Raw genomic sequence first — 20080 nt, forward strand, 5'->3', positions numbered from 1 at the left:
TAAACCAGACCGTAAACATAAGAAATATCAAAGTCAAGAAAAAAATTTACGGGCTGGATATCAAGGCTACTTAAGGCGTACAAACTTTCGCGAGCAGAAACTTTCGCGAGGACAAAAAATCGCGAAATTCACAACATTTACTTTCGCGATTTTAACGGAAGCATAAATTTTCGTGAATCAAGACTTAAAGTTGAGAATTTTCACATGAAAAAATGACTTTGAGAGACAAATACTTCTTGGACTGGCTTGAAATATTTGTCCTTTGACTTATTAGTCTTTTAGCAGGCTTAAAAGTGCCATAAACGTTACATTTTATTCAAAGTTTTAAAGATTTTCTATTTTATCGAGAATATTTTGAGAGCATAAACTTTCGCGAATGGCCCTTCCTAGAATTTCCACAGACATTTAATTTCGCGAAATTAATTAATTTTTTACCAAAATCAACCCTTTTTGTTGTTTATGAGCAACAATAACTTATTATTGTCTACATATTCAAGTTTAATTTATTAATTTTTTCAAATATAGGTTTTCGAAGGCTGATCTTGTTGTTTGTGACAATTGTCACTGTACAAAGAGACCAGATGAAGATTGCTTGATTTGTTATCAAAATGATGCTTTTTGTGAGTCATTAAGAAATGATCAGCAGAAAACCAACGACTCTGGTTTATCTGCTGTTTCCACACGTCAATTGGAACCTCCAAAGGATTCAATTTCAGTCAGTCCACCGCCTAGTCCAAGCAAAGTAGCACCAAATTCACCTAATTCACCTCTATCAAGTCCTCCATTATCACCAGATTCCTTGCGACAACATAGAATTGCAGCTTTAGGTAATATTTACTGATGAAGATAAATAACATAGCACATTTTGTCACTGGTTGTTTTGGAACTGAAAATCTAGTCATAAACTACATTTGAGGCTTTAAATGCTCTTTGCAGCTGATATTTTTGAGAACCCTTTTTTCAAGGACTAACACAATATCTGACTGGAATTTACTTTCAATTTTGTTTGATTTTAGGATGTTTTCTAATTTAAGGTTTCAGTTTGACCATAAGTATTCTCAATTTATTTATCTTTGGCCATTTTAGGTTTAAACAACAGTTTGATCGAAGATGAGGTGATCATTAAAAGAGTAGTAGTCATTAATAAATTGAACACAAAAAATCAGTTGATTGAACTGTTCAAAGAACCAAACATTTTGACACATGAACTGGATATACAAATAATTTATCTGAAAAAGCTAATTAAAATTCAGAAAACGCGTGTCAAACTAAAAATCAAAAACATTCAAACTGCGCGAGAAATCATTTTCACCAACTTAACGCAACAAGGACAAAAGTTGAAAACCAACAAAACAAAACAGCGACAAACCTTAAAACCAACAACAATAACAAAATAAAAACAAAGAACCAAAAAGTAACAACCCACAAATAAACAATCTTACAATAGACAAACAATAAATATAAATCTACAAATTTAGCGGAGAGCAAACCGGTGAGTGAAGTTGAGAAATAAATAGAAAGCAGATAGATGAAGACCAAAGTCTGGCATCAGGTGTACCCATGAGTAAGCTTGCCCTGCTACTCTAGAGTCACCCGTCATCTAACCAAAGGTTAGAAAGTGTTGCAATCACAATTTAGAAAGAAAGACGCATAATCGAAAAGTTTGAAAAGTTGGCCCAGAGCCCGGTTCGGCGTGCCGTATCCGAGTGGCTGTACGATAGAAAAAGAAGAAGGAAATGAGGACTTCAAACAAAAAACACACAAATTTATATCAAATTTATACAACAATCTTGAAAACAAAATTATGGACGAAGAACCACCTCCACCAAAACAAAATCAAAAAGCAGCATGTGGATTCTCCCCTCTGTACAGCAGGGTAACTTCGTCTTCACCAAATAACAACAATCTTCATCACAAGCCTGCTTGCAAACCAACATCTCTCATTAAACAAACTGTGCTTAAGCCAACAGAGAGTTTCTTTAATATCTTGACCACTGAAGCCAGAAATATGTCGAACCAACAACAATCAGATAACAACATCAACGACAAAATCCTACCACTATCTCAGCCCTCACCACAACCATCTCAAAAGACACCACAACAATCTCTCACCGTGAACTGCGATCTATGCAACCTTCCATTCAAAAAGAGAGGACTAGCAAATCACAAAAGAAAATGTGCCAGCAACCGTCAACAAAAACACCAATTCTCATCAAACAACCCTCCTAACACCACCACCTCTAATCCAAGCAACAACTCTACAGATAATTTTCAGCCACCGTCAACAGCCCAATCTACCAAACCATCAACCAGCCAACCATCGACCACCCAACCTACCCAACCATCAACCACCCAACCTACGCAACCATCAACCACCAAACCTACCCAACCATCAACCACCCAACCTACCCAACAACCAGAAACATCCGAGCAGAACAAAACTGAAAATAAAATCTGGGGAGATCATACCATCGGGTAAAGCAGGAAAAGAGTTCATTACCGAGAGTACGAAACTCGTTAATTATTGGAACTCTAACTCAGCCGGTTTATCTGAAGTCTCCGTAAAAATGATGATGTGTATGCCTGCCCTCCTCCTCCAAAAACCTCACCCTCGATCAAAAGCCAAGGACCACACCCATGCCCTACAACGACGTCTAATTCTATGGAGAGATTGAAGTTTTGAGAAATTATTGAATGAATCTCGAGAGATCCAATCAAGACTAACTAAGAACAAATCGAAAACTGAGCAAACCTTAACAGCTGAGTTTACCAAACACATGCTTCGGGGAAATATTCGTGCAGCCCTACGTTTACTGGAAAACTCATCTACCAAAGGCGTTCTAGGATTAAATGAAACTATCAAAAACACTTTACTCAACCTTCACCCTGAAAGTGTTGTACCACAGCCAGAAGCAATAGTAAATGAACCCATCATTCCAATAGACCCCATAGTGTATGAACAGATTGACAGCTTCTTGCCTCAAGAAACTATGGGAAAACTGGGGAAGAATTTCGAACTGAACTACCAACTATGCTTAAAACCGTGTGTCGCCAATCACTTTCTTTAGATTCACGTGAAAGAGACATTGAAGCTTTCTTGGCATGTCGTCTTATACATTTAGATAAAGACCCTGGTGTCCGACCGATAGGGATAGGAGAAGTAATTCGTCGCATTTTTGGGAAAGCTTTGATATCAGTAGTGAAAGAGGACATAATGAAAGCTGCAGGTTCTCTACAGGTCTGTGCCGGACAACAGGCTGGATGTGAGGCCTCAGTTCATGCAATGTATTCTATTTTTCTTGAAGAAGGGTCTGACGGAATCCTTCTTGTTGACGCATCAAATGCCTTTAACTCTCTTAATCGATCTGCTTTTCTTCGTAATATTAAGGCACTATGTCCAGCAATCGCACATATGTACATAATTGTTATGCTAGGAATTCACGTTTATTTGTCGATGGAGGTATTGAGATAACATCAGCGGAAGGAACAACGCAAGGTGATCTCCTACCACTCCAACAGCTTCTTCGTGAAGAGGTCGATTCCAACGATGTAAAGAGTGTTGCTTATGCCGATGACCTAGCAGGAGCCGGTGGCCTCCAAAACCTATTGAGATGGTGGCGTGCAGTAGAAAGACTTGGTCCTATCTTTGGATACTACCCCAAGGCATCAAAATCGTGGTTAGTGGTTAGGGACGAGGACTTTACTGAGGCAGAACGTATTTTTACAGGGACTAATGTAAATATTATTTGCACAGGAAGAAAGTACTTGGGAGGAACACTAGGTACACAAGATTTCAAAACTGATTATTTCAAGGGACTTGTTGAGAAATGGGTGAAACAAATCGAAACACTCAGCGAGATTGCGAAATCACAACCCCAATGCGCCTATAGTTCATTCGTCGGTGGCTTCATCCACAAATTTACTTACCATTTACGTGTGCTTCAAGGACATTGATGAGCTGCTCATACCACTAGACGAAGCAATTGACAACCATCTGATACCAGCTTTGACAGAAGGTCATCGATGCAGCAGACTTGAAAGGAAGCTTTTAACTCTCCCGCAGTCAGACTTGGTGGCCTAGGCTTACCTATCCTATCTGAAATTGCCAGTACAGAGTATAAGAACTCTCAAACAGTCAGTGATGAACTCCGCAAGAACATCATCTCACAAACGACAGAGTTTCCGGGAAACAACACAAAAGTGAAGTATAAGATCATGAGAGAGAATGAGGCTAGACATCAAAGGTTATTGGACGAATTAAGAACGGAAATAACACCGGATCAGAGAAAGGCTAACGAACTTGCTCAGATAAAAGGGGCCTCAAACTGGCTCACAGCAAAACCACTGAAATGTGAGAATTTTAATTTAACGAAACAAGAGTTCTTTGATTCCATCTCAATCCGCTATCGATGGCAACTTAAACATCTCCCCACCAATTGCGCATGTGGTAATCGTTTCACAATCGAACATGCACTATCGTGCCCAAAAGGAGGTTTCGTCTATAAGAGACACAATGAGATAAGAGACACTCTATCGACACTACTGAGTGAAGTCAAGAAAGATGTTGCGGTCGAGCCAAGCCTAGAACCCATTACTGGAGAGGACTTAAGACCTGGCACGATCAGAGAGGACGGAGCAAGAGCGGATATCAGCGCTATGGGGTTCTGGACTAGAGGCCAGAGGGCATTTTTTTATGTTAGGGTATTCAATGCCTATGCCCAAAGGTACTCTAGGAAGAGCCTGTCTAGCATGTTTGAAGCTAACGAAAGGGAAAAAAAGAGACACTATAATGATCGCATCATCAGGATTGAAGGAGGCTTTTTTACGCCGCTTGTTTTTACTACCAATGGCGGAACTGGCAGGGAAGCACAGATTTTCATTCGTTCCCTTGCAGCACTAATGGCTGAAAAGAGAGGTGAACTTTTCTCTCTTACTTTGAACTATCTGAGAACGAAAATTTCTTTTGCACTCATTCGTTCTACAGTTCTATGCATAAGGGGAAGCAGAATCCCAAAGAAAGCTGCCATTAACATCAACGACATTGGCATAACCGAAGCTGTGTCTAGAACCCTATTAACCTATTATTTTTCAATGCTTAGAAGCTTGTGTTTTTTTGTTTTTCTAATCTTTACAACAGGAAGTTTTGGAAAGCTTTAACGGTTTTCACCCCTTTATTTTATGGTGAAAAGTTCCTAATCAGAATATATATATTTTCTTTCAAAAAAAAAAAAAAAAAAAAAAAATTTATATCAACTTGGTGAACTTCTTTAACCAAATTTTTTACTAATGTGAGTTGCTAATTCACATATCCTCCAAACAAGTGGAGCGCTACCAACCACTAGACTTTCTAATAAGTTCAAACGAGACATTCACAATTTTCAAACTAAAAATGTTAAAATAAAACGACAAATCCGATAAATGTTTTAGATGATGATGATAATTAAATAAAACTAGAGAAGACTTTCTAAGAATCACAGGAAAAAATCTTCAAATCCCAAAGTTGTGAAAATTAAGTTACATATCTGGAATTGTTGTTCGCAAAATTAAATTTGAAAACTGGCCTTGTGAAAGTAAAAAGGATTGGGATTTCCTTTTTCACAATCTGTAAATGATTTCCCAAAGTAAATGGTTATATTGTGAAATGGAATTTCGTCATTGTGAAAATTAAAATCACAAACTTTTAAATTTGGCTTTAAAAAATGGACTAATCCAAGTTTGTGAAAAGAATTCCCAATGTTGGGAAACGAATAAACAACAAACCGTTAGTATTTATTTCTAAAAGAAAAAGCGCATTGTAAAAACCTGATTTCACAAACTAAATATCTAACTCAGTAAAACTTGGGAAAATAAAAAACCGTATAAGAAATACTCGTTTTTCTAGTTTATATAAACATATTGTGAAAACCTGATTTCACAAACTAAATATCCAAGTGAGTCTCAGCAAAACTTGGGAAAATAAAAAACCGTATAAGAAATGCGCATTTTCCAAGTTTGTAAAAAGCATATTGTTAAAAGCTGATTTCACAAACTAAATATCTAAGTCTCGGCAAAACTTGGGAAAATAAAAACCGTATAAGAAATACTCGTTTTCCTAGTTTATAAAAACACATTGCGAAAACCTGATTTCACAAATAAAACGAAATATCCAACTTTAAGCAATTCTTGTAAAAATGTAAATCCGCAAAAGAAACTTTTTACTTTCAAATTAAACAAAAAAACTAGGCCTTAAAAGTTTTATTTTAGCAGCATTAAAGAGGAGATTATTATTTCGATAAACGCCTTGACAGGTTATTCAATTGCGAAATCAAACGCGCAACAATTGACGAAAATTGTCAGACTTTGAAGAATAATTTTCGATTGTGTAAAATCGTAAAATACAGTATATAAAGTAAAATATATATATAGCTGTATTGGAAACGGGTTGTTTTGGAAACCGTTGCATCATGTCAACAGATCTGAGAGAACATCAGATCTATTGTACAACATCAGGATCTGGCGGGAGGTATTCCGTCGGGAACCGCGAAGGCAGCCATCAACGAACAGAGAGCACAGCTGGATTTCAACCTGCTCCATCAAGCCTGACCGTAACTTAACCGACCAAGGGCAAGTGAAGTTGAAAACTTGCTTAATGACTTGCTGTGAAGGAAAAGGACGGCCAACCCCGACCTCACACGCGTCTTGTTTTTCGTCACGTTCAGGCGGCGTTTAGTCTGTTTTTAGAGTAAACATATGCCTGACTATCCAGAATCCTAATTTGATTAAACTCGATTTGGATGCTGACATGAATGAATTCATTTTATTGGTGTATAAATGTTAAAATTTCAAATCAATCGAAATTAATAGACCTGTCATGGTAAAACCTAACACATCATTTATTGATGCAATTGCACGAACATGTCCAAAACGAAACCTGAAAGCAAAGGAAAAGGCGCACTAATGTCAAGCGATCTTTTACAAATGATCGCACAATAATAAATATAGAAAGCTATATACAAAATATTAATACCTTTTTCGAAGAAATTTTGGCTGGAAAAAAAATTTGACGGATTTGCCTTAAATCCGCGAAATTAAGTTCCCGCCAAATTTAATTTTATTCGCCATCCGCCGAATTAAATTCTCGCCAAAATTTCTTCGAATTAAGGTACTTTACAAAATTTACTCTATAACAGGAGGCACAGCATCAAAATTAAAAGAAAAACTTGGTCGGTCAAAATCGACCAAAAGTAAATCGTTATTTCCGTTGTAAACAATCACTTTCCGTCGAACCACACTTATCTGAACAACTTTACTATTTGCAGTCGGTTGTAAAACTTTGAAACCCTTGATCGTCATGCCAGTGAAATTGTACGTTTGAAACCGAACGAATTTGGCTACCCTTGTAAACATAAATTCTTCTATCTTACCAACCACTCCATCAGCGAGACAAACGAATGTTCCGATCTTTAAAACCGATTGTTGGTTGAATAAGTAACATGATCGGAATGATTGGTACACGTCCTCGTCATCTGTTCCGAGTAGCCTCAATGTCTCCTTAAGATTTTCATCTACACCATGAACGTTATCTAACGTGAGGGTGAGCGCTCCTATGTAAAAACAGGGTGCTGAGCATCACTTTGGTCAATTGCTCCTTGGAGACTTGAAACGAGCTGAAATAGAATCAGTTTGATCAATCTTAAATATTTTTCAAACAAACGTTGAATCCAATGAAGTATAACAGTGGCGTAGCCAGGATTTTCAAGGGGTGTCGCAAATTTCAATTTTCAAATGGGCGGTTAGAGGGCGGTTGTTAATTTCATTAGGGCGGTGTTAAAATATAACGCCCAAATACTTCCAAACAACCGGGGGACGTTATGGGCTGCAGATCCCAATACCTGTGAACCCCAAACACAGGCCACGTTGCACGTGGTTAACCGGCAACTCACCATTAGACGAGTTTACCATTTGTTGCATGGGTGGCAGAGCCACACGTGAGTGTCTCGTTCGTAATAATAGCTTGTGGTTTCTAAAAGAATGATATTGCCCTTTGGGAAATTCCTTTTGTCTTAGGGAAATTCCCGGATAAACAAACTCTCCGTCTTACAGTTTATGCGCTCCTTTTGTAAAATATAAAATGAAATTCTATTGTAAAGTGTGCCGATGGAGAGTGAAGGAAAAATTTGTTCATTTTTTTCAAAAAGTTATGTTATGTTCGTGTTATATAGAAAAGTCAACAAGAGAGAAATTCGTTTCTTGAGTGATAATTTTGTGATTTGACATAAAAGTATTTTGTATGATTTTTACAAAGCTCATCATAAAAATAACCTTCAACAAAATAAATAAAAATTACTTTAGACTAGCCCCGGGGGGGGGGGCAGCTGGGCAAAAGGACCGACGGGTATGTGCGGGTCCTAAGGGTACCTTTTCCAATATGTTTAAAATGCACTGTAAGGGTCGGAAAAACTAGAGATGCACTGTAAGGGTAGAAATTTCAGAAAATTCTTGAAAAATCTAGATATTTTGACCAAAAATGCTAGAATTTTGACCATTTTTTGCACGAAAGGGATCGAAAGTTCGGGGGAAAATGCACTCTAAGGGTATGATTTTCACTGACTTTTGCTGCACTGTAAGGGTGCAATTTTAAAAGCCAATTTTTGGCCCGCACATACCGTCAGTCCGCAAACCCAGTGCCCCCCCGGGAGACTAGCAGGCTAAAATACCGTATACAAAACAATGTAATCAATCCCCCCCAAAGAAAAACATTTTCTTGAGTCTTGATCTCGTATAGCTGTCACTGAAAATAAGCAACGACAATTTTATGTTCTTCGAAAACGAAAGATGTCATTGTCTGTAAAGTCTCAAATTCATAAAACAACAAGAAACCACAACCAGTCAAAAACCAATAACTGTCTATCATCTATCCATTACAGTATAATACAATATCATGTCATGCAATCCAATCAGAATACAAAACTACAGCATAGGATCTGTACAAGTACTCTCTCTTATATATTGCCACATACGATAGTCAATGTTCCATCACAAATCTTTACTTTATTATTTGCCATTCTGGAAACAAGCAACTTTTGCTGTCTTTACGACGAATAGCATTCTTTTTTCTTCATCAGTACAATTCTTCCCAAAAACAAGAGAAGCACTGTCAGGTCTTGAAACTTTTCTGATACAGTATTCCAAATATATCTCTCGGCTCTCTCATGGTAATAGTCTCACATCATAATATAATCGAAGAAAGATCTTGCATTCAATGAGTCCCCTCCTCTGCAGCCTACCTCCTCTTCTACTCGTTTTCTGATAAAATAATTATAATTTACGGTCACCGACGAGACCTCTTTTGTTCTGCTAATAATTTAACAAAGAGGATAACAATTATTAAAGTCGGTAGCCGTGTCATTGTTTTTGTGCAGACGATGAAGGCCAAAGTGAAGAAAAATTTCTTAGTTTTACGGTCCCGGCGCTGTCTTCATTTCTCCGAGCTCTCTAAAGCTAAGGAATCGCAATACTGAATTTTGATTCGGTGCCGTAAATTTATTAAAATCTAAATATCTCCGCCAATTTAAAACATCGCCGCCAATTGAAAACCGCCCATTGAAGGCGACGTGATTTTCTAAAAAAGCCGCACGCCGCGCGTGTCCGTACGAGCGCTAGTCGCCGCGCGTCGTCCTCTTACAGCGCTTTTTTTTCTTGTCTTTCAAAAACTTTTATCGGTAGCCGGTCATTGTTTTTGTGCAGACGAGAAGCCAAAGTGAGAAAAATTTCTTATTTTACGGTCCCGGAGCTGTCTTCATTTCTACCGAGCTCTACTAAGCTAAGGAATCGCAATACTGAATTTTGATTCGGTGCCGTAAATTTATTAAAATCTAAATATCTCCGCCAATTTAAAACATCGCCGCCAATTGAAAACCGCCCATTGAAGGCGACGTGATTTTCTAAAAAAGCCGCACGCCGCGCGTGTCCGTACGAGCGCTAGTCGCCGGGCGTCGTCCTCTTACCAGCGCTTTTTATTTCTTGTCTTTCAAAAACTTTTGTTTGTCAAAAAAGGGTGTCGCTGAGTCTTCAGGAGCGACACCCTAGTGACGCCACTGACTTTTACATTGATGAGAAGAAGAAGGATAAACTTAAATTTTGAGGGGTAATTTATTAAATTTGGTTCATTAGATCAAAAGTTATCCTCGATTTAATAAAAAAGCTATTTCCAGAAAGTGATCGAAAACGTTGAAAGTCGAACTATCAAATTTTTATTTTAAATTGGGATTCACGATAGCTTTTGCACGAATTTTGCATTTCTTAGTAATAAAACGCATAAATTTTTGAAACTTAAGCATAGAAGGGGTTTAAAATCTTTATAAAATTATTTTTATTTGTTTTTTTACTGATTTTATCTTCAGATTTTTGGTTCTAGACTGGATAAAGTCAATGCAAGACTGGATTTATCTCGAAACTCATATTTGATGAATTTTCATGAATCTAGCCAGAATTTTTGATATTTTGTGACAAATTTTCTTCCTTTAGTTGAAATTCAACTTTCCTTTATAACTTCCTTTATATTAAAACAAAAGGTCACTTTGACAGCTAATTATAGTTTTTAATGACCAAAAAACTACTGATGTATCATGTGACCGTGCTTCTATTTAATTTGATTGGCTGATTTTGAACGTTTTCGAACACGTTTTGAATGTAACTTTTTCATTCAATGGAGCATAGCTTTTGATTTAATGAACCAAATTTAATGAATGACCCATCAAAAGTTATGTTCATCTTTTTACTTTTCAATGAAAAAGGATTTATTCTTTTAAAACGTTTAGATCTTGCGAAAGCTCACTTGAAAGAGAGAAACTTTTTTGTGGCGCACCTGTTACTAATATATCTTGATATTCTCATATTACATTACAAGGATAATGAAAGGAGTGTGGCAGTAATGGAAAATTTGCGTCAACAAAATGAGGATTGGCGTTTACAAGAAGAGAACAAAATGAAGGTATCAAAACAACAGACTGAATTTGCAGACATTCGCACATTCTAGTTTTAAGCTTGAGTCTAGTGTTGCTGAAAATAGTGTCAGGAAAAGCTAACTTGATTTCTGGACTCTGGAAATGATTTTTAATTTCCAGAATAAGTTGGAAGCATTTCAGATGAGACAGTGTCAGACACAAGCACATTGAAAAAAAAACTAAGCTGGTCTTGCTTTAAAAATAACCGGAACCAGCTTCGAATAGCCATCTTTTGGTGGGGTGACTGCTCCAAAAAATGATATTTGAAGATATTCATATTGTTATTAAATATTTTCAAAATAATGATTTTAGGAAGAAATGGAGAATTACAAGAACTTGATGATGGGTGAACTAAGACAAACTCAAAAAGAGAAAGAACTCTTGCAACAGGTAGGCTCTACTATTTCCCATGTACAGCAAGTATTTATTACCTCCTTGGGATTCAGGGGGAATGGGTTTTGAGGCCAAAGGGACGTAAAAATCAACCAAGATCAAATCAAATTGGAAAAAGCTGGTTTTATGAAATGATGTTGTGAGAGATCAGAAGATTTAACTGAGTAAAAAAGCTTTTAAAAATAAAAATCCCAACCATCCTTTCCATTTATTCTAGAATTAGAAAATAAGAACTACCATAGAAAAAATAATAAGGGTTTAATTCGTCAAATTACAACTTTTTATGCTTGGGAGGGGGGTGGGGGTGGAAAATTTACATTCTAGGTTTTTTTGGGGGGAGGGGCAGACCCTGAAGCCCTGAAGGACACTTTGCCTCATCCTAGTACCGCGGAAATTTCGAATTTTAGTTACCTTATAGGTTGCCATAGCGTTTTTAATCTACAGGGCTAGCAAACGTGCAACAACTTCCGATTTTGCGAGGGCTCAATTTTTCAAAGTCGTTTCATCGATGCTACTAAAAAATATACCACAGAGCAAGGATTTAGGGACAAAAATGCATTTAGAGAACCGTATCAGTGGCCTTTTTTAGTACTTAATTAGATTTATTATTTCATTACAAAGGTCATATTTTCTTCATTTCGTTTTAGAGCATATTTGAGCTACAACAGACGAATGGTAAGTGTTTGAGCTGAGATATCTCTTAAGCATGGTATTATTTTTGTGAAGCGAAGTTTCACTGTATTGTCTGCTGATCTAAGAAGCACGAACAATTAATAAGTAAAAGCTTTTTGTAACATATTAACTTTTGGTGAGAATATTTTTTTCCATGTTGATATTCAAATATTTTAACCAGAATTTGACCTTTAGGGAAAAAGAAATCTAACCTTGGTGATCTTATGGTAAGAGATTTATTTTCAACTTAATAATATTTTTTTCATCTTTGCAGTATAAAAGTATTTTGCAAGGTTGTACAGTTTGTACATCTCAGAATTTTGAAACATTAAAGTTAGTCCTATGATTATTTCCATTCTAATTTTATTGTTTCTCAGGATGACGATGAAAAAACTTCATACAAAGATCTTTTCGATAAGGTAACAATTTTTGGTAACTTCTTAATGCTTGCCTTTGATATGTGATATCTAATGATATGAAAAAGAAAAGAAAAATTGCTACGACTTTAATTGACCTGATTTGATTGCTTTCCTGCAGGTTCATAAAAAAATATGACAAATTTTTTTATCAGCTATTGACAGTTTTATGACACTTTGCTTTCTTTCACTTCATTTCCTTCTAAGTTCATTATCAGCCCCCTTAAAAGTGGACCATGTCGTTAAGGGTTGATTGGGGATACTACATGTTTTTTTATAGGCATACAAAATTCGAAAACAGCTATGCTTAGTTTGAGGGCTTGACAAGGCTAAAAAATCCTGAAAATCTCTAAAATCCCAGCCAAAATCAGGAAAATTCATTTTTCGTTGCCTCAATAAAATGCTTAACACATGCTTAAATTTTTGCCACACCTGAGCCTAGATATGTTTATAAGTGCAATGCCTATAACAGAAAAAATATTTAGTCTGTAACTGACTCTTGATGTTTATCTTGACTCAGTTCTTGAAGATACTGAACCTGATTGCTATAAGAAGAGAAAAATATGTAGTCTGTAACCGACTCTTGATGTTTATCTTGACTCTGTTCTTGAAAATACGTGAACCTAGATATGCTTATAAGTGCAATGCCTAGAAAGAGAAAAATATGTAGTCTGTAACCGACTCTGATGTGTTTATCTTGACTCTGTTCTTGAAGATACGTGAACCTAGATATGCTTATAAGTGCAATGCCTATAAGAGAAAAAATATGTAGTCTGTAACCGACTCTTGATGTTTATCTTGACTCTGTTCTTGAAGATACGTGAACCTAGATATGCTTATAAGTGCAATGCCTATAAGAGAAAAAATATGTAGTCTGTAACCGACTCTTGATGTTTATCTTGACTCTGTTCCTGAAGATACGTGAACCTAGATATGCTTATAAGTGCAATGCCTATAAGAGAAAAAATATGTAGTCTGTAACTGACTCTTGATGTTTATCTTGACTCTGTTCTTGAAGATACGTGAACCTAGATATGTTTATAAGTGCAATGCCTATAAGAGAAAAAATATGTAGTCTGTAACTGACTCTTGATGTTTATCTTGACTCTGTTCTTGAAGATACGTGAACCTAGATATGCTTATAAGTGCAATGCCTATAAGAGAAAAAATATGTAGTCTGTAACTGACTCTTGATGTTTATCTTGACTCTGTTCTGAAGATACTGAACCTAGATAGCTTATAAGTGAATGCATAAAAGAAAAAATATTTAGTCTGTAACTGACTCTTGATGTTTATCTTGACTCTGTTCTTGAAGATACCGGAACCTAGATATGCTTATAAAGTGCAATGCTTATAAAAGAAAAAAGATGTAGTCTGTAACTGACTCCTGATATTTATTCTTGAAGATGAAGGGATTGGAGAGTGAGTTACTGGAACAAATCAACACATTGAGAGAACAACACAAGAAAGAAGAGGCAGCTCACAAAATAGTTTTCACCAAAAAACTGGCTCAGGTTTTTTTACACTTTCATTTTTTTTGATTTCCAAAAGAAGGTATCATCTACCGAACATAGTAAATAACTTTTTCGAGTTGAGAAATCTCCTTTTGACGTCTTAATTTGAGACTTATGACGTCATATTCGTCTTAACTCAGGCTTTTGTAACTCGGGTTTTTGTAACTCGGGTTTTCCGGGCCTCCCTAACATAATATGGTATGGAGAAATGACTTATTATGGTTGATTCTAACCGGCTTTGTATTCAATTATGCTAAACACACTTATCCCATGTTAGTTCCTCTATAGTGCTTTTGACCATATAAAGAAAATTGTAAAACTTTGAATAAGTGACTTTATTATCTTCTCATAGGAAAAAGACAAGCAGGACAAATTGGCTAAACAAAGAGACAAAGATAAAATGTTTTATGAAGATCAGATTATTGCCCTGAAGCAGGTTTGTGTAATGTGATATTGTTTTTGAGTTGTTTACTCATTTATTATTTGCTAGTCTACACAATAGCCAGCTCCAGGCTTTTAGGCCTTACTCTTGGTCTACAGGTACTGCTATAGGCGGCCACTAGTAACCCCCACCGGGAATAACTTATTAATAGGTTTAAACATAATAGACAACTTTCACAAAAGATATTTATCAATTAAGATTTCCAATAAAAGAATGTTTAAAACACGCAGTTGATTGGCTTAGGTTTCGAAGGAGTTTTACGCTCGAAACGAATAAAGATATGACGTAGCCTAATTATTTGCATGATATGTTGTCAATCAGACCCCATTATTCGAACTTTCCGAAACAATTTTTTACTCGAACTTACTCGAACCTCTCGAACTCCTCACAAATTTTCGAAAATTTCCGAACTTTACTTTTTCGAGTAAGTTCGAGTAAGTTCGAGTAGTTCGATTCTAGAACTGTTCGAGTAATGGGGTCTGATATCAATCACATAATCAATCACGTTTCAACAATATTCTTTTGGTTTATATCATTCTCAAAATTACTACACACGAGTCTTTTTAACTCGAACCTCTTTAAATCAGATGTCTCCTTAACTCGAACAAGTTTTCTGGTCCCCTCACTTAAGAATTTGCGTTCCCCGTGCCGGTTTGAGTCATGGAGACTCCACTGGATAATACCAATAACCTATGTGTACAGTTTATAGAGTAGTCATTTCATTCCTTGTATTTATAATAGAATTTTTGATCAAACATTCTCTGGTTAAATTCTTAATATCTTCTCATCGTCACTTTATCGTTTCGTTTTAGAGACTAACGGAACACGATGCACAAATTGAAGAGAACACGAAAAAGGTACACTGTAAAACTACTTTCTCAATTATATGTTCTCAATAAGTATTCAAAATTAAGAAAAACAAAAGGAATGTACGAAAATGTCCTTTCTATTACTTAAGATCTTACCAAGCTTGGTTTTCACCTTGTCCGAATCACTTATACTCATTTCCTTCTTTAAGTAGGTTAAGGGTAAAATTGTCTTCAGTAAACTATAGGAATTAGTATATTGTACTGAATCATAATTCGCCATTCATGAGAGGATGTCAACTGCAGCCTAGTTTTTTCCTTACGTGAACAATCTTTGATTTCTCCGAATCATTTATTTAAAGGCAACACTAGCGGTCGATCGCGCAGATTCACGCTCAGAGAAAGAGAATATTCTTTCACGTTCTACGAAAGATGAAGTTGACTCTCGGCCCATACCTCCTAAAAGATCACTCCCTTATCCCAGCCAAGAAGGTATGTTATCTTCCTGGTTTAATGAATGAAATATATTTTTTAGTGAATAAATGAGGTGTTTCCGACGTGTTCTTGAAGTAGCTAGTGAAAGTAGTTGACACCTTACCTCTTACTGTTTGATTGTTTCGGTGTCTTCTATAATTAACGAGTAATTTAAATTACTTTCAACTTCAATGTAATAATCTAAATCACTTTTGCTTCATTTTTAGTTGAAATTGTTGAAAAAGAATTACCTGAAAAAGGTTAGTAAAAGTTCCTTTTCCATTCATATACATGCGTTAAGAATTTCTAAGAAATATTTTATCCCAGACCCCTGAAATCCCTGAAGTTTATTCGAACAATGAGAGTTTCAGTGATCTGTTTACTCGAACGTTGATGAGAATATCTTGAAAGATTTTAGTAGTTACGGAAGTTTTAGGTGTGTAATTTCAATGGTGAAATTCGACGAGTTCTAAGAGATATTGACTTTAAAATTTTTAAATTTTGAGATGCTGAAAGTGCACTTTTAGGACCCATTTTGAGTCAAATTGTATAGAATTTCGGAAAAAAATAACTTCAGGCTTCAAAAAAAGTATTCTTGGTAAAATATTGAGGCGGCAATGCCTTCTGTAATGATGGCCATATTACTCAAGTTGTTATTATTAGAGTAAGTTCAACTTAGTTTGAGGAGTTCGAATAAAAAAGAAACTTCAAAAGGTCTGGTCTATTCATTCGTAATACTAGAATGGTATCTTTAGATTTTGTTATATTTTCAGACGGCGTTACACTGTGGGTGTCAATGAACCAATCACTTACTCAGCCTAGTTTCCGCGTTTTCAAAACACCATCCTCTGCTCAAGGAGATTGGAAAGATCTTTTCTCATTCAATGCTCTCATGGAGCCGGTCGGCGACTTCACTAAAGCGTTATATGTATATTCATGTCCTGGCTCTCCATACTGGCGCCAATACGTGTCCGGCTCGGCCACGCTACCCAAGTCGAACTATAAACACGATTTTACGTTTTACACAACGACTGAAAAGCTGTTAGGAACTGTTAAAATTACAGTCTATGAGGCCGGAAGTGGGTCTGTTGTTCGCTCAATGATCCATAAGGGTGATACAGTACCGGGACCCGAATGGCGTCAAAAAACTTCAGCTCTTTACGTCTTAAAGACGGGGCCTGCAAAGACGTCTGTTACTCGATCGGGGACGTTTAATTCTGATATATTTGACGGCGTTTCGGATGACGATGATGTTTCAGTGTCGACAATTACAGGAACTGATATTGTAAAAAACCTCATCGCCGATGATATAAAAAGGTTTGTGCTTTTTTTTTCACTATGATTTTTTTTATCTCCAAAAATATATAGGTTCTTCTTACAAGAAAGTTTTATATATTTTATGTATGTGTAATGTTTGTAAAATGCTATGGTTCAAACTGATACGAAGCGGAAAACTAATGAAGTAATGATTGGTTAGGATTGGAGTAGTCTAGCTATATGGCATTGATTATAAATCAGAGGAAAGCTGAGTATGGAGGACGCTTGAAGATGTGGTTCGTACTAGCATTTTCATACAATACATAAATTGTATGTAGAACCATTATGTGGGATTTTGAAATAAGTACATAACTTAATGACGGATCATTATGTTACTCTACTTTACTGTCTTCATTTAAAAAGTTTGATTTGCATTTGCAATTGAAGTCACACTACAAATTGTCAAAATCTTTTCAGGGTATACTGTAATATTGAAAAAGCTTGACTTCAAAATATATTTAAAAAACTGAACTTTTAAAATAATAGAGACAATTTGTCGGAGAAAATCCGTTCTTTTTGTAAAGTCCTTTTCATAAATTTCTTTGTGAACATCTAATGCCTCGTTTTGAATTGACCACTGTGGTATTTGAATCCCAAAGGAGTTCATCCAAACCTGACTCTATTGTTAAATATATCATTTTAAGTCTCGCGAGAAAAGATAGTGGCAATGCTTTAAAAAAGGAAGCAGTCGTTGTTCGTTACGTAATTTATGGAAAGGTCTATTTACATCGAGAAAAATTTTACTTTTTTCTTACAGGAGCCGTGAGAATCTGTTGGAAGACAAAGATGACGTAAACATTGGCGATGATACAAAAGGTGAATTTAAAGAAGAGGAGCTTTACAGCGATGAAGAAGAAGAGAGTGATCTTCATGACGATGAAGTGGATGCACGAGTACACGAACAGGAGAAAGAGAAAGAAAACGAATTGAAGAGAACGCAAGAAAGCAAGTAAGTATTGAACAAACTGTTCCCAAAAGTCACCGTTTTTTTTATTGTTGGCTTCGTTTTGTTTGCCTTATAAAAACAACTTTTAGACTATTTCACATGTGATATCGTAATGTTTTTTCTCGATAAACGAGTTACGTTTACGCACACAAGTCAAAGATCGTTAAATAGGTTTTCATATTTGAATGCTTGGCGAGGCTCCTATTACTAATTACCGAAGGTAATGAAATTTCTTTCTATCTTCTTGAAGCTTTGGGACGTCATCAAGCTCCTTCCTGGTATGTTTCCTTTATTTGTTCTTTTCTTTTAATTTCTTATACAAAAATGACTTTAAGAGAAAAAGAAGTTCCCATACAGTATCAAAAAAAAATATCAGTGTACAAGTTTAAATCAAAATTCTCCAATATTGAAAATATGAATTTTATCTCTTCACTATTGATAATTGAAGAACACAAAAGAATTGGGATACCAAATATTTTTATGACATTTTTCATTTTCAGGGGGGGGGATTCGACAACCGGGCAGTCTAAACTTTCTGGGGGAGGGGGGACCCAAAAGGAAACTGACCCAGAAGGAAACTATGAAACCTGCACAATTCTTTATAGTGTTAGTTGAATATTTGAATTATCTTAAATTTATTTAAATTAATAAATTCAATTTCAAAAGATAAATTTCTAGTCTAGAATAACTTTAACCAAAAGAACATTATGCAGATTATATTAAAGTACTAGCCGTCCCGGCGTCGTCCGAGACGACTTCTTACTCCTTTTAATACGCTCGCTTCGCTCGCTTTTCTATTTTTCAGAAACTTGTAGGGATTTGTATACAAATATACTTATTTTGCGAGAAGAAATGTTCTTAAATTTAGGCCTTTTTCGTAAAAATTGATGTTTAAAATTTTTAAGGGGACACTAAAATTAATGCACATTAAAAAATATGGTGAAAGTATTTTTAGTTGAATTTTGATTTTTCTTCTCCTTATGAAATTGTATAAATTTGTCATAATTTCTTTTGTTGAAAACCTTCAAACAATAATGTTCTTGACTCGCTAAAAATAATGCCCATGCAAATATTGGTGAAAATTGAGTTAAAAATTTCTCGCGAGAAATCGGTCATACTTTAAACGTGCTTTTTTTTTGGGTTTTTGGGAGAGGAAAGACTATTATTTTCCTCACGCAAGGATGAAGATAAAAAACAAATAGAAATTCAAATTCAGTATTAGAGGTACTTGGCAACACCGATCACTCCAAAGACCACAGTGCTTTACGGTGTAATATAAAGAGTTCCTTTTTTCAATACCTCTTAACAGAGTCAACAATTATTTAACAATTAAACTCAATGCGTAAGTAAAAGCGTTTTCATTTTGCTATCTCAATAGAACAAAAAATAGCAAACATTGATTAAAAAATTTCATAATTGAATTGGGAATAAGTCATCAACTTTTCTCATATTGTCAAGTCCATTAAATTGAAATGTTTTAATCAGAGTATCAAATAGAAGGGAAATGTCATCGGAGCTTTATTAATCTCAAGGGTAATCATAAATATGATGTCTTTTTGAAAACTCAAATTTTATCTTCGACGTATTCCCATGTGAATCAAAATTATTTCATAACCGACATAAACTTTTTTTTAAAAAACTATAAATTATGCTGATAGTGCTATTGCACAGTCAGTTGTGTTTCTCCATCAAGGAGAAATGTGCTCTCTTAAATGGAAGTGCACTTGGCGAATAGAATTGAATATACAATCAAAAAGGCGCGAAAAAAATTGCCGTGTATTTAAAAATCGCTAGCGAAAAAGCCTCATGCGAGAATGGGAGAGTTCCGATTTAAGCGTATTATAATATAGATGTCTCCAAAGTATATGGGCACTTTATTTTTAGCAATTAGTACACGTTTATGCTATTATTTCAAAAAGTTATACACCGTTGAAAAGACATTCTCTAGGAAAATTATTTCTTAAAGTCAATATAATCTGCAGTGGAGACAAAAAAGGTTTTAACTTTTTGAAGAGCTTGAATTAAATAGCTCACGATGCGGTTTTAGCACAAATCCACTATTTAATTCGGATTCTATCCAAATTTACATCCTTTTTCATCTCCACTGCAGATTAT

At 35.6% G+C, this 20080-nt stretch overlaps 2 protein-coding genes across 2 annotated transcripts in view; both read left to right on the forward strand.

Moving 5' to 3' along the window:
* Positions 1-1804: 1804 nt before the first annotated feature.
* Positions 1805-2479, forward strand: LOC136807438 (salivary glue protein Sgs-3-like). The gene has a single exon (XM_067064025.1). It carries the CDS (start codon positions 1805-1807, stop codon positions 2477-2479), a length of 675 nt encoding a protein of 224 aa, XP_066920126.1.
* An 8389-nt stretch (positions 2480-10868) lies between these two features.
* The window catches only part of LOC136807439 (myosin-11-like), a 29889-nt gene continuing 20677 nt past the window's right edge, over positions 10869-20080 (forward strand). Inside the window, exons 1-13 of the mRNA XM_067064026.1 lie at positions 10869-10972; positions 11298-11375; positions 12026-12053; positions 12246-12277; positions 12428-12469; positions 13873-13980; positions 14333-14416; positions 15235-15279; positions 15591-15720; positions 15930-15962; positions 16476-17019; positions 17777-17968; positions 18216-18243. Of these exons, the coding sequence (XP_066920127.1) occupies positions 10913-10972; positions 11298-11375; positions 12026-12053; positions 12246-12277; positions 12428-12469; positions 13873-13980; positions 14333-14416; positions 15235-15279; positions 15591-15720; positions 15930-15962; positions 16476-17019; positions 17777-17968; positions 18216-18243 (1404 nt within the window). The 5' untranslated portion in view covers positions 10869-10912. The remainder of the gene's footprint in view (positions 10973-11297; positions 11376-12025; positions 12054-12245; positions 12278-12427; positions 12470-13872; positions 13981-14332; positions 14417-15234; positions 15280-15590; positions 15721-15929; positions 15963-16475; positions 17020-17776; positions 17969-18215; positions 18244-20080) is intronic.

This window comes from Clytia hemisphaerica, unplaced genomic scaffold, assembly GCF_902728285.1.
Source record: "Clytia hemisphaerica strain Z4C2 unplaced genomic scaffold, Clytia hemisphaerica genome assembly, whole genome shotgun sequence".
Classification (NCBI taxonomy): domain Eukaryota; kingdom Metazoa; phylum Cnidaria; class Hydrozoa; order Leptothecata; family Clytiidae; genus Clytia; species Clytia hemisphaerica.

What these genes read in the sequence shown, in the direction of transcription:
- LOC136807438 (XM_067064025.1), top strand. Translation starts at nt 1,805, where the DNA reads ATGGACGAAGAACCACCTCCACCAAAACAAAATCAAAAAGCAGCATGT.